The sequence below is a fragment of the Myodes glareolus genome, chromosome 17 (assembly GCF_982192425.1).
Source record: "Myodes glareolus chromosome 17, mMyoGla1.1, whole genome shotgun sequence".
Taxonomy (NCBI): Eukaryota; Metazoa; Chordata; class Mammalia; order Rodentia; family Cricetidae; genus Myodes; species Myodes glareolus.
The window spans coordinates 60,457,154-60,471,336 of NC_142042.1; the positions used below are offsets into that span (position 1 = coordinate 60,457,154).

Sequence of the window (14,183 nt, forward strand, 5' to 3'; positions counted from 1 at the left end):
TCTGTATTCTGTCAATCGTGTAGCCAATCTGTCTGGCTGTAGGGTACCCGGCAGGACAGAAACCCCAACAAGCCGGCCCTTCATGTTACACAGTTTGCTTCTTTTTACTTTTTCCTCCATTTTTTTTTTTTAAACCAGGCAGAACACTTACTGTTTTTCCCTCGACAACAATGCAACATTGGCAAGAGCATAGAACTGGACTCCAGCGCTTTACCCACTATCACAGGGACACAGCATTAGGATACTGGGACCCCGGAAGTCCGGCTACTTTCGCGGTCCATATCCATGACATCAACTGTGGTGAGAAACATGGAGACGAGGTGGAGAGTCTCCTCCCTAACATGGGCTCTAATCAGCCAAGCTCCTAGAAGTTGCTCATCAAAGAAAGCCAAACACTGACAGACTGATATATTTATGAAGTCTGTCTCCAGGGGCCAAGAAAGCAAGATGGACATGCCGCCACGTGAGGTCTGTCTCATCCAACGATGGCTTCAGGGAGGCAACTGGCGTGAGCACTTTCCTGAGCAGGGTGGCAACGGTGTGAGCGCTCTGCATTAGCCAGGAAGAAGCTTCCCCAGTGCCCTCCTTATGACACTAACTCAAGCTTCTAGCTAGCCTGGCACTAGCTGGCAGTCGCGGCCGGTGTCTCTGAACTACAAAACTTCCTGCTGCATGGGTTCAGAGTGGAACCGGTCTGCTGCGCTCTAAACGGCTCCAAAATCCAAAGGTACCCAACAGGAAAAGACAGAGCGCCCCTATCCCTGAGAGAACGCTCTGTCTTTGCATCTTCTGGTCGTCTCTATTACCAGAGCCACCTTTATCCATTAACAAGTGAGAAATCTTCATTTCCCAAGGTAAAGAAACCTATTTCAAAGGGCGACTTTTCTCAGTCCTCTCAGAACCTTAGTGGATTTCTAATAAGAGGGGCGTGGAAAGAGGAGGAGGTGGTGGGGAGAAGGCAGCGAGGAAAAGTTGTAGGGGTGGAGGAAAAAAGGCAGGAAGACCCCCCCCCCTCCAGTTGCTAAAAACCCATCTTGTGGTTTTTCAAAGCTCACTATAAGACTAACACAGTAGGCGCCAAGACGGAAGTGGGGAGACAGTTTTCAACAAGAGAAAGACATCAGCATAAGAATCACGAGCAACCAGCGTGAGCGCCCAGCTTGAGAGCACCCAGCTTGAGAGCACCCAGCTTGAGAGCGAGGAAGAATTCTGTCCTGAGGTATCTGGGCTCTGGGGAGAGGTGGAATGCTTGGCATAACTGCTCACATGAGGTCAAGCTTTCAGTGAGGCATTGAGAAGCCTGCTTCTCAAAGGGAAATAAATGTTCTCTGCCTTCAGAAGTCTGAGGAAGAGATAGGCTACTTATGGTGGTGGGCTGGCGTGCTCACCCTTCCTTCTCATGGGCTTGGCTGGCTCAGATATGCCTTCAAGGAGAAAGACCACACCCCATCCACGGGAGGGAAGTCTCTCTCGGTGAGCATTTTAGAGTTCAGCCTGTCCAGCTCAACTCAGGCATGCTGGGCCGACTCCTCCAGGTGCTTTCTCTGGTTCTGTGTTCAGGAGAAGATGGTGGGTGAAAGACACATATTTCTATAAATACAAAGATGAAGAATTACCGCAAGAAAGGTACCACAGGTTGTGAAGCCTTTGCTACAGCCCTCGGGTCTGGGCTGGATGTGAGCTGCCTCTGTGAGGCGTCTCTGAGGGACATTCATGTCCGAGGCACCGGAGGTGGCACAAACAAGGGCAGCCTTAGTCGCGGTGTGGTTTGGGCAGAGTAAACCTCTAGATTCCTGGGGATTAAAAAAAGCAATGTTTTGCCCTCAGTTCAGTTCCAGCTGCCTCCTCAGTGGGAAGAAGTCTTAGCCTTTGCCTGTGAGTCAGAGCTGGTTGCTTACCTAGGGCATCTGACCCCACAAGGGGTTTGTGAGTCTGGGGAGAAAATACATCTTCGCTTTTGTCAGCCTTTGCTAGGGAATTGGTATTTGCTTCCATTAAAAATGTAGGTAAGGAGCCAGGTGTGGTGGCAAATGCCTTTAAGACCAGCATTTGGGAGGCAAGCGGATCTCTGTGAGTTCAAGGCCAGCCCGGTCTACAAAACGAGTTCCAGGACAGTCAGAGTTGTTACACAGAGAAACCCTGTCTCGGGGTGGAGGTGGGGTGTTGCAGGCAAGGAGCCACAGGAGAATCTGCCGTTAGCAGAAAGCACAGGTATCTTCGAATCTCTTGGCAGCTGTTATACTTCCTTGGACTAGACAAGGGCTGGAGTGACCGCTCAGTGGCTAAGTGTGCCGGCTGCTCCTGCAGAGGACCAGGTTCCCTCACACGGAGGCTCACGGCCATTTATAACTCCAGTTCCAGGGGATCCAATGCCCTGTTCTGGCCTCCACAGGCACCACAGACCCAAACAGCACACAGGCATACACATAGGTAAAACAACTATACACATAAAATAAAATATTTAAAATTTATATTTTAAATACTTTTTAAAAAATGATGGTCGTTGTCAGATGGACACCGGGTCTGAGGAAGTGTATGTTACTCTATCATGCATTCCTGTAACTGTTCCAACAACCATCTTTATAGAATTTGCTTCCTTTATTATCCTATGCATTTTGTTTTATTAATTCTAGACTGATTTTTATTCCATATATTATGAATGTTTTGCCTTCACACACACACAAGCACATACTCACATGCTCACACACACATGCACCGCATGTGAGCTTGATGCTTACAGAAGCCAGAAGAGGGTGTTGGGTGCCCTCAAACTGGAGTTACAGACAGAGGTGCCACCCTGTGGATGCTGGAACCCAGCCCTGACTTCTGCAAGAGCAACTAGTCATTTCTCCAACCCATCTCATTAATTTCTTATAAAGAGCATTTTAATTAATTTATTCCTTTACACATAACTGAAAGTGATTTGCTACTGTACAGTAACGTGTTGCAAAATAAATCAGAAGGTAGCAAAAGTACATTGTGACTGTATAGAAAACTACAGGTTTGCAGATACGTGCTACAGGATTGTAGGCTCTCTAATGTTTCCACACATTCTCAGCAAGAGAAACAAAATACCCAAGATTAAAGGAAAACTAGACAAATCACGTGGATTTGACTTCGCTAAAAACATCGTGGCTGCCTCCCTGTGAGCACAAGCCTCATGTTCTTCACCAGGTCTTCAAAAGGCTCCTTGGTCCCCTTTAAAATACAGTTTTACTATATTTATTTAGTGTGCATAGATGCGTGTGTATATATGTGCATGCTGTACACGTAAAGGTCAGAGGGCAACTTGCAAGAGTCGGTTACCTCCTTCCATTGTGAATGAACTCAAGTCCTTGGGCTTTGTGGCAAGCACGGCTGAGCCATCTGGCCCTCCACAGTTCCCTTTGAGCCGCGGTTAGGAAGCTGCGCTCCAGCTCAAAGGGACCGGGTTAGAAGGGCAGGCCGAGAACAGCAAGAAAGGGCGCCAAGGCTTCCCCGGAACTCTGGTTTCTCATAAATTAGAGTTGAGGGCGTTTACCGCTTTCCTCCATCTCTTACCAAAGATTTCTGAGAGTCCAAGAAATCCCTGAGGTCAGAGCAGTTCAGGAAAACTCAAATGTGAGGATACCAACCCTATCTGCACCCTTCCCATCCCCTACCCCCAGAGCTCACCGCATTCCACGAGGGAGGCAGGACCTGCGGCTGGGGGCGTAATGGACCCAGAAAGTTCTGCCCTCCCATACCCCACCTCTCTTGATACAAGAGAGCCATTAGCAGCTTCGAGCACAGTCCTTGTCACTGGGCCCACCGGACCCAATCTTGTACTCTCCTCCTCTCCATTCCTAGTTAAGGTTGTTGGCCCCACCTCTGACCTCGGACTCCACCAGTCCCCTGCTCTTCAGCCTGGTGGAGTCCTGGGCTGGACTGAGCCAACGAAGAGGCGAAGGTCACACCCGGGGCTGGGAGGCAGCGCCCTCTAGCGGCGAGAGCTCCAGCCATCTGTGCCTGCCCCCGGGAAGAACCAGGTGCTCCAGAAATCAAGGTCACTTCTGACAAGGGAGTCTTTACCCAAATCGTCCCCGCCTACCCCCAAACCGGCTGAGGAGCCCAAACATACTTACACACGGTGGTCCAGCCAGACTTCATCACCTCGTAGCCACTCCGGCGGAGGGACCGGCGCCTTGCAGCAAGACAGCCTGCCTGTCGTTCTGAAGTTGGAAGCGGGCCCTACTCCGCCCCTCCCATCCCATTGCATCAGTCCCTGAGGACATAATCTTGAAGAAGAGGTAGGACCTTCTGGCATCGCACAGCCAGCAAGTATACAGCATGATTTCAAGCTAAATCATCCAACCGGTCGGTTCTCCTTCGCCACCTTCTTTCTCCCACCGCATCTTTCCGGTACCAATACCTAAAATCAATAAAACGACCAAGACCCAATTCCACTGCCATCCTGCAACCTTCCCAGAGCCCCGGGCCCGCATTCGTCCTTTTCTAACCCTTCTAAACTGCAACCCCAACTATGTTCTTGTCATGGCCCTTTATGCTTCACTGTTTGGGAATGGGGAGAGATGGCTGTAAGGAGAGGTACCAAAGACTGCGAGCGGGTTAGGATCCCAGCTCCCGACCCGGTCTCTGTGACTTTAAGCAAGTCGCACGGCTCCTCTAAGACTTCTGCACCGAACACGTGGTTGATGAGAGCTCAGAGTTTTACAAGCACTAAATACGACTGCGCATGAGCTGCAGCCAGTTGTGCGGCCGTCAGAATCAGCATGGCTGGCATTTTTTGAGCAGTTGCGCTACATCAAGCACCATGCTGTGCTCACAAGGCTGCTAGATTAACCCCCATAATTACCTTGGGGCGAGAACGCTGTTGTCAACATCTTATTCATCAGTAAACTCATTTTCAGAGAGATTAAGAAACTTTTCCAACATTGGACAACTAGCAAGTGTCAAGCCAGACTTCAAACCCGACCTGCCTAGGCGGCGTGGAGCGACACGTAGACCCCTGTTTTAATGATCTCTCTGTCCACCACGTACCTACCCGGCACGTGCTAGATGGGACGTAATGTCAGATATTTTCACTTCTCAAGGGCTTGATTTAGGGCCCAGCACAGAAGTCTAAGAAGCCTGATGTTGTCCCAGAATAGAGTTTTAAAAATGTACCGTATGGTTTTTGACATCTAAGCTAGTTGCACTGAAACAGAGTCTGGCCTTGCAATACTGACAGTCTGAGCTTCGCTTTATTGGCTAGTACACTATCAATTTCCAAACTGTTTGATTTGTTTAGAAGAATATGTGTGCTGCAAAGGATTGTTGGAAAGACTTCTGTAGCTGCATTGGGCTGGTTGTTTCTTTCAATCTTCTATACCTACCTTTTTATCACTTCACAGCTGAGGAAGCTGGGCTGAACTATGGGTATCATTGTAGTTCCCATTTCTTCCAGCAATTTCTCCAAACTTTACTTTATATAGCTAAGGGTTATTACATAGTTTCAGACTATCTTTTTTCATTGCTTTATTTTTATGTGTATGGGTGTTTTGCCTGCAAGCGTGTTTGTGCACCAATGTGTGCAGTGTGTGTAGAGGCCAGCAAAGCATGTCCTTGACCTTGTGTATTTCTTTATAAAACTGTATACTTTTGCCTTATATTAACTTAGTTATGCTGACAATACTTAATACTTAACCACTATTTTTCATCCTTTTAGTTTTGAATTTCCACGTCATTGCTTTTCTTAATGACATTTATTTTTATTTTACTGTATATTTAGGAAGGGTCAGAGGTCAACTTTCTGGAGTCTGCTCTCTCCTACCATTCAGGTCCTGGGGATCACACTCAGGGTGTCAGGGTTGGTGGCGGGCACCTTTACCCTCTGAGCAACCTCTCCAGCCCTCAGTACTCTTCGGCATTCCTCTTGCATGTGGTCTACGACTGGATTTTTTTCCGAGACAGAGTCTCACTGTATAGGCCTGGCTGGCTGGTCTACAACCCTCTGTAGACCAGGCTGGCCTCAAATTCGGAGAGATCTGCCTGCCTCTGCCTCCCGAGTGCTGGGATTATAGGTGTGCGCCACCACTGCCCGGCCATGATGAAATCTTATTCCCCTGGATTGGAAACTGAAGCTCTTTCTTCTCTAAGTTGCTGTTGGTTCTGATGTTTTATCAGAGCAACAGAAAAGAAACTAATACACAACATAGAAATCTATGCTCGGATCTGAAGAATTAATGTCACAAAAATTTTAGTTCTCCCTAAGTTAAAAGATAAATTCAACATTCTAGCTTCTACAGGCACTGCACACATGTGGCTCATGAGTATATATGCAGGCAAAACACCCATGCACAAAAACAAACATGAAAGAAAAGTGATTGATCTTCCTTGGCTTGGAAAGGGTGATAAGGGAAGACAATGGTGGAGGTGACTATGATCACGGTGCTGTGTCTGTGTGTGAAAGAGCAATGAGATCCATAGCTTTATAGAACTGATATGTGACAAAAGTACGGTGTAAGGGATGGAGAGATGGTTCAGTAACGGCGAATCAATCCCACACCAGTTATGTTTTAAGGGGTTATTTATTTTGGGGGGGTAAAACATACACCATAAACCGTCAGGAAGGGAGCCTAGTCGCTGGAGCAGGAGCCGGGAGCAGGAGCCGGAACCAAGCACCGGAACCAAGAGGGCCGAGCCGAGCTCTGTGGCTCTTTTTAAAAGAGAAACATACCACGCCCCAGTGGGCTGGTATTTCAGCGGCTATTGGCTGACGGAGCGGAAGGCGCTCCCACAGCACCGTGGGCTTGTGCTTCAGCGACTATCGGCTGAAGCAGCGGAAGATACTCCCGCAACAGTTCAGTGACTAAGAACACTGACTGCTTTAGCAGGGATCAGGATTCTGTTCCCAGGACCCACAGGGCTGCCCACAACCTCCTGTCACTCAGCTCCAGGGTCAGACGCCCTCTTCTGGACTCCCTGAGCACCTTCACACAGTGCCCAAAGATACAAATAATAAATCTTTAAATATATAACTGAAAAATCAGAAACAGGATTTATAACTATTTCTGATTTTCTCCCTCAAATTTTGGAGCTCAAGTCTGTAATGTACACCAGTGGCGTGTATTTTGAATACTTACTCCCCAGTTCATGGTGCTAAGAGAGCATCTTAAGACAAGGAGCCTGGCTCACCAGAGCCAACCAGCCTCTTCTGGCCCAGTTCTCTGTGCCATGCTTGCTGTCATGTAAACAAACCTGTGCCACAAGCTCCCTCCACCACAAACCATGCCCCTAAGGCTCCCGTGCTATAACAAGCTGGCATCCCTTTGAAGCTATGAGCCAAAGTAGTCCTTCCCTTCCTGAAGCTGCTTCAGTAAACTGCTGTGTCTCATCAGTGAAACAGTGATACAAAACTTGTGAGTATACCTCTTCAAGAAGGTAGAGACTGGAAATATCTAAATGTGTGTGTGTGTGTGTGTGTGTGTGTATAACACAGAAGATTCTTAGAAACCATAGAGGGTATGTATACAAACCAAGATGGCATAGCCTCTGCATACTTTAGCCATCTGGTACAACAAGGCTCTTGGGTTACACACCCACACAGCATTTGACTATGATGAATACTGTAGGCAACTGTAATACAGCAGTAGGTAGTTATATATCCAGACACAGACAATGTACAGTAAATATATAGCCTACATGAAATGAATATATATATATATATCCTACATGATGCACATTTTGACATACTAAATTATGATAGATATAATTTAAGCCCATGTGTATAAAACTAATCGAGTTCAGATTTTAAATAAGTAATAGAGGTTGATTTGACTCCTGATTCTAGACATGGAAACGTCCAAGTGTGTAGCACTAGCATCTGCTGAGGGCCTGCATGCTACATCATAGAAAGGTATATTTTAAAAACAATTTAAGAATAATAAGATAATAAATAATTTAAAATAACGCATCACTAATGATGATGGCACACTGAGAAATACATCACTAGATAATTTCATGACAGTACAACATTGTATTTTGTAGGCAGCCATAATACAACAGTATGTATTTAGACACAATATACAGTAAAAATAGAGTCCGATGGCTTTAAATTGAATGCCTGGATAAAGTACTTTCCGTGCCTGGAGTCTGCAGGTCTGGGAATCTCTTCAGAGCATGAGTGATGGAAGCCTGGGGCATGACTGAGCACTGCTGTGCTCTGCTGTGCTCTGCTGTGCACTGCTGTGCTGTGCTGTGCTGTGCTCTGCTGTGCTGTGCTCTGCTGTGCACTGCTGTGCTCTGCTGTGCACTGCTGTGCTGTGCTGTGCTCTGCTGTGCACTGCTGTGCTGTGCTCTGCTGTGCACTGCTGTGCACTGCACAACAGCCACTCTAAATAGGTCAGACCCCAAATCCTGGTCTGGATCCCCAACACCTCAGAAATAAACTGACTTCAGTCATGAAGTAGCCTTAGCTCACGATAACATTTTACTTTACAGTCTCCTTAATATTTAAATTTAACCTAAAACATAAACATGCCAGTTTGGTTGTCCCATGCATTTTCACAGCTGGGTAGGCTGAGGCAAAAGGCTTATGAGTTTGCGGCCAGTCTGGGGAAAAGTCCCTACAAAGACATTATACACATTATACAGCTGTGTAAGAAATGTGTGTGTGCGTGCATGTGTGTGTACATACATACATATATTCTTATCCTTTAAGCTTTCCTGATTTTTAAACCTTTTCTGTTAAAAATGAACACATTCAATAAAAAAGAAAAACATAACACATGTAACCTATGTCTGCAGAGGTCAAGGTCATCGATGCTCCTGCCTTCCATCTTCAGTATCGCCCCACTAGAAGGCCCTCAAGGCCGTCATCCCCTGAGACACCACCATCTTTTTCTGGCATCCCTCACGAAGGACCTGCCCAAGCTCCTCTTGCGTAGGACCCCTCAGATATACATGCACGCTGGCTTGCTTGGTGTCTCTGCTGATGAGCAGGTGACACACTATTAGGGACCTCAACACTGCGGTCCCTGTCTTCAAAGCTGGCTGAAGTCTGCAAAGTCTGCGAACCCCTTCACCGTGGTTTTCTTGCTATTCTCTTTTCTTCTGGCCTTCTTTTCATTTTCATTTTCCTCCACTCTCTTTTCTTCGGTTCTTTTTTTTCTTGTCCTTCCAGTCGCTCATTTCTGCCCCATTTCGTTATAATCTCTAAGGACCACTGATGTCCGTGCCGTCTGTCACTGACTGAAATGCTGATACACAGCACATGCCCGTGTAATATTCTCTTGTATGAATGAACCAAATTTACCAAATCAGCCTCCTGTTGACTTTTCCCTTTCAATTTGAGTGCTTTTTAAAATGTGGACATAATTTTGCTTAAACAGGATTAGGTTATTTAAACATATTAAAATAAACTAATAAAAATATTAGGAGAAAATAATCTCAACCCAAGGGAAAATTTATTAAAACAATATTGGAAACCCAAACATTTTTTTAAAATTAAAACTGTATTGTAAAAAATTTGCAAATAAAAAAAAATCACACATCAAAATTAGCCAGACCCAAAGTCCTTGCATTTTAGCAAATGCCTACGGAACTGAGACAGGCACTCCGAAGCTTCACATCAGATCTTACGCTTTCACTAGTCAATATATCTTTTGCACTTACCCATCACCAAAATATCCATGGTAGAGCTGAAACTGGAGCAACGTTAACTTTGTATCTGCTTTCAGGACACAGTGCCCTTTACCTGAGTTCAGTCCTTCCCCAGTCCCTTATATTTGCCCTTTCTTCTCTCCTCTTTACGGATTATAGATTTACCCACATGGACATTTGTTTACATATGGACATATATGTATAATATACATGGATGGATGGAGATAACAGGGGCCATTTGCCAAATAAGCCCATGAAAGCTAAGCAACATCTCTCAGCCCAGCCCAGCCCGTTCCTCTCTCCAGTTATACCTCACTTGATCTTCTGATATCACTTCCAAACCCTCTGTGCCCTGGGCACTCTCTTCATCTCCTTCACACTTTGAGTAACTTCAATAAGCGCCTAAAATAGGGAGACAGTCCTAGAGGTCTGGAAGGCTTCAGCTAATGTGTCTCTGTGCTTTCAGGGGTGTGAGGCCACAGACCAGCAAAGCCAACACTTACGTGGAATTCCTGGGGCTGCTGACAACATGCAAATCCTGATGCCACCTGGCCAAAGCTACTGTGCCCTAGCCATCCTGCTGGCAATCGTGGACTTCCAATGTGGTGGTGAGTATAGGTGCCGGGACAGAGACGGCCATTAGGGGAGAATCCGGGGCTCAGGGGAAGGAGTTCCCCGTGCATGTTTTCTTGTAGGAAAAATCGCAACACAAGCGCTGATTTCTCTGTGGAGATTCCCTGGTTCTTCCAGGCACACACGGGAACTCATAAGCTCCCTCAATTATAGTAACTACATAATTTGGTGGCAATTTTTTATTTTGTGGTAATCAATGATAGATAGATAGATAGATAGATAGATAGATAGATAGATAGATAGATAGATAGATAGATAGACTTAAATCTATCAGGGAAGCAATACTTTCCTGTCCACTTTACCCACCCTCATGCTCTGTGGTGCCAGGGGGAGTAGCAACCTGTGGAAGAAAAGATTTGTGCCCAGCTGGTGCCTTCAGACCACGGGGCCTGCAAACTTGAAAAGCTTCCTGAGAAACCCTTAAGGATATATTCATATACTTTGCCAAGTGTCTGTCAAGGTGTAGGAGAACAAGTGCTTGGAGACGTCCCACTAAGGCCATTGAGGCAGTGCTCCCTCACATCCATCTGCTTTTGACCCCGCAGTGCAGGGGTCAGGCTTTCACAGGCATTAACTGGGGCATCCCCAGTCACGTCTTCCTCCGAAACCTGTGAGTCTGACCACACGAAGGGGAAGTAAAAACATCTGACCCGTGAACAAAACAATATAATTAGGATATGAGATTTCTGATAACATAAGACCATCTGCCTAAATCTGGCTTTGGAAACCTGTGTAACACAAACACGAGACTGCAAAGGCATGTAGATAAACTTTTTTAAAATAGCTGAAGGGCTGGAATAATGGCTCAGTGGTTAAGAGCACTGGCTGCTCTTGCAGTGAACCTGGTTCAATTCCCAGTCCCCACATGGTGGCTCACAACCATCCATAACTCCAGTTCCAGAGGTCCATCACCCTCTTCTAACCTCCTTGGACACCAGGCAAGTCCATGGTGTATATAGATATATTCAGGCAAAACACTCATATACATAAAATGAACACATCTATTTTTTAAAAATTAATGCAGCTTAAGTAATTTTCTAAGATTTTACTTTTAAAAAGAAAAATGGGTTTGAAAGAGAGCTTAATCGGTAAAGTGCTGGCCAACCAGACACAAAAACGCCAAGCATGGCAGTAGCAGGTACTTGGAATCCCAGAACCAGCGAGGTGGAGACAGGAGGATCCTTTAGGCTTACTGACCAGCCAATCTAGCCAGAGACCCTGTCTCAAAAGAGGTAAAGTGTTCTTGAAGATGCTACTGAGGCTGTCCTCTGACCTACACACACACACACTACACCACACCATACCACACTCACACATGCACACACACACACCACACTCACATACACACCACACCACACACATACACCCCACACTACACCATACCACACTCACACATACACACACACCACAACACACCACAAACACCACACCACACTCACACACACACCACACTCACACATACCTATACACCACACACACACCACACCACACACTCACCCCACACTCACACACACCACATTTACACACACACACCCCATACCACACTCACACACACGCACCACACACACAAACACATACACACACCACTCATGCATAAAAACGGTCCTTTCTCTTTGAGGGCTTTGTCCTTTGAAGAGGGGAGATGGCTGGGAGGGTAAAGCAATAGTTACTGCTTCATCCGTGGCAGGCTTCCACCCAACCTTGCAGCAGGGCCAGCACTCTGCTGGAAGCCCTCCTGACCGTGCAGTGGCAGGAGGTACCAGGCACGAGGCACACTAGCTCCATCTGGCAGTTCCTACATAGACCCATGGCTCCAGCAGCAGCCATGCCGTAGCTTAGCTGAGATGCTGAAAACAGTACAATACCACGTAGCAACCCATGGAGGGATCTTCTGCATACACAACCCCTCGACTCTTGGTGTCTGTGAACCAGGTGAGGTCCACCGCCACAAAGATGCCCCGAGAGAACGGCTTGGTGGACATCATGCCCCTGTCTTCTCCTTGCCACTCTCAATCAACTCATCTTTTCCTCTCTTCAGACTGCCGCTCAGCCCTGCTCCCCATGGGGTTCCTTTGGACAAGGTAGACACCTACGTTTGCTGCTGTTGCATCCCCCAACCCTTATTTTGGGGGGCCTGTTTGCCCTTGAGTGGCTTCTTCAGGGATTGCCTGGCCACAGCTACATTGGTTGAATCATATCACGAGAGTAGAAGTTTTGTGACTTTATTGTTTCCCATCTTTGGCTTGAAAATACGCCTGAGACACGGCTCTCCTGGCACACGGCTCTCCTGTCCTACCTTCCTGGAGTTCCATCTCATTTCCCTCCTTACTTCCTGTAGATCCCAACTAAGGCTTCCCAGGCATTTGAGTTTATTGTGTACCACTGATTTCTCTCCCCAAGGCAGAAAATATTTCAGAGCACTCGTTTGCATTCATGCAAGAATGAAATTTCACCCTGCGAACGTGTTCTCGCCATTGGCATAGGGCCTCCCCCAACCCACCCACCCTGCCACCTCCAGAACCAGGGACATCACTGCCACTGCCTCTCCCTCTGTCTCTACCAAGTGGCGTTTGCATGCCTTGGCTCTAGCCATGGCTGCTGTTACTGCTGGGAATCTGGAGGGCAGTATTTTGCTAATCTTTTAAAATTCATTTTATTTTTATCTATGTTATCTATTATTGTTATTATTTGGGGGTTTTTGAGACAGGGTTTCTCTGTGTAGATCAGGCAGGCCTTGAACTCAGAGATGCCTGCCTCTGCCTCCCAAGTGCTGGGACTAAAAGTGTGCACCACCACTGCCTGGCTTGTATTTTGCTGATCTTTACATTGGGCTGTACACTTGAGAGCAGAGCTTTGATGGTTTGAATGAGATGTCCTGAATAAGTCTTGGTATTTGACTATTTGGTGCTCAGTTAGTGGCTATTTGGGAAGGATTAAGTTGTATGACCTTGTTGGAGAAGATATGTCACTGTGGGGCAGGCTTGGGGTTTCAAAGTCCTCTTATTCCTCTCAATGTGCTCTCTCTTGCTTATGGGTTCAGATGTGAGCTCTCAGCTATTCCTGCCACCACGCCTTCGCTCTGCGTGGATTCTAACCCTCCCTGAAAAATTAAAGGTTTATTTTTTTAAAGTTGCCTTGGTCATGGTGCTTTGTCACAGCCATAGAAAAGTCACTAAGGCAGTCCCCTGCCCTCCAGCATCGTGAAGTAGAAACTTCACATGGATGTATCTGGTCCCTTAGGTCTCACCTCCCAGGAAAATTAGAGGAGGCAGGCAATGTGCTCATTGCCCCAGGAACAGCTAGAAGCTGTGTTTCCCACCTGCCCGTGTCACTGTCAGACTAGTGTCACACAAGACACTCTGGAGACAAGGACGAGCTAGGTGTGACTTAAGGAACTCTCCCTGGCTTCCCATGGTAACTCCTGCATTCCTATTCCAGGATGCATCCATGCCACCAGCTCTGCATCCCAGAAAGGAGGACAACTGGTCTTCACCTGCACTGTGTGGCACAAGAGAGGCGAAGCCGAGGGGCTAATACTCTTCTGGTGCAAAGACAGGCCGTCGGACTGCTCTCCCGAGACCAGCTTAGAGCAGCTAAGGGTAAAAAGGGATCCGGGGACAGGTGGCAGCAGTGAACAGCAATCTCAGCTGGTGTTCACCATAGAACAAGCCACACCATCGGACAGTGGGACCTACCAGTGCTGTGCCCGAAGCCGGAAGCCAGACATCTACATTCATGGTCATTTTGTCACGGTTCTCGTCACAGGTGAGTCCCTAAGAACCAAATGCAGCCAGAGGAGTAGTGAGCGGGGCTGACAGTGGGAGTTTCAAGTAGTGAGTTGAGGTCCTAAATAGCAATCCCTTGAGCACCCTTCCTCCCTTGAGCATCCCTCCTCCATTGAGCACCCTTCCTCCCTTGAGTATCCCTCC

At 47.0% G+C, this 14,183-nt stretch overlaps 1 protein-coding gene across 2 annotated transcripts in view; it reads left to right on the forward strand.

Moving 5' to 3' along the window:
• The first annotated feature begins 721 nt into the window (after positions 1-721).
• Cd160 (CD160 molecule) overlaps positions 722-14,183 on the forward strand; it is a 36,871-nt gene continuing 23,409 nt past the window's right edge. Inside the window, exons 1-4 of one of the 2 annotated variants that reach the window (XM_085677957.2) lie at positions 722-854; positions 1,051-1,219; positions 10,088-10,229; positions 13,693-14,019. In XM_085677957.2, coding sequence (XP_085534083.2) covers positions 10,151-10,229; positions 13,693-14,019 — 406 coding nt within the window. In that variant the 5' untranslated portion in view covers positions 722-854; positions 1,051-1,219; positions 10,088-10,150. Of the gene's footprint in view, positions 855-1,050; positions 1,220-10,087; positions 10,230-13,692; positions 14,020-14,183 lie in introns of those variants that run through there. The other variant, XM_048447148.3, reaches the window with a different exon arrangement.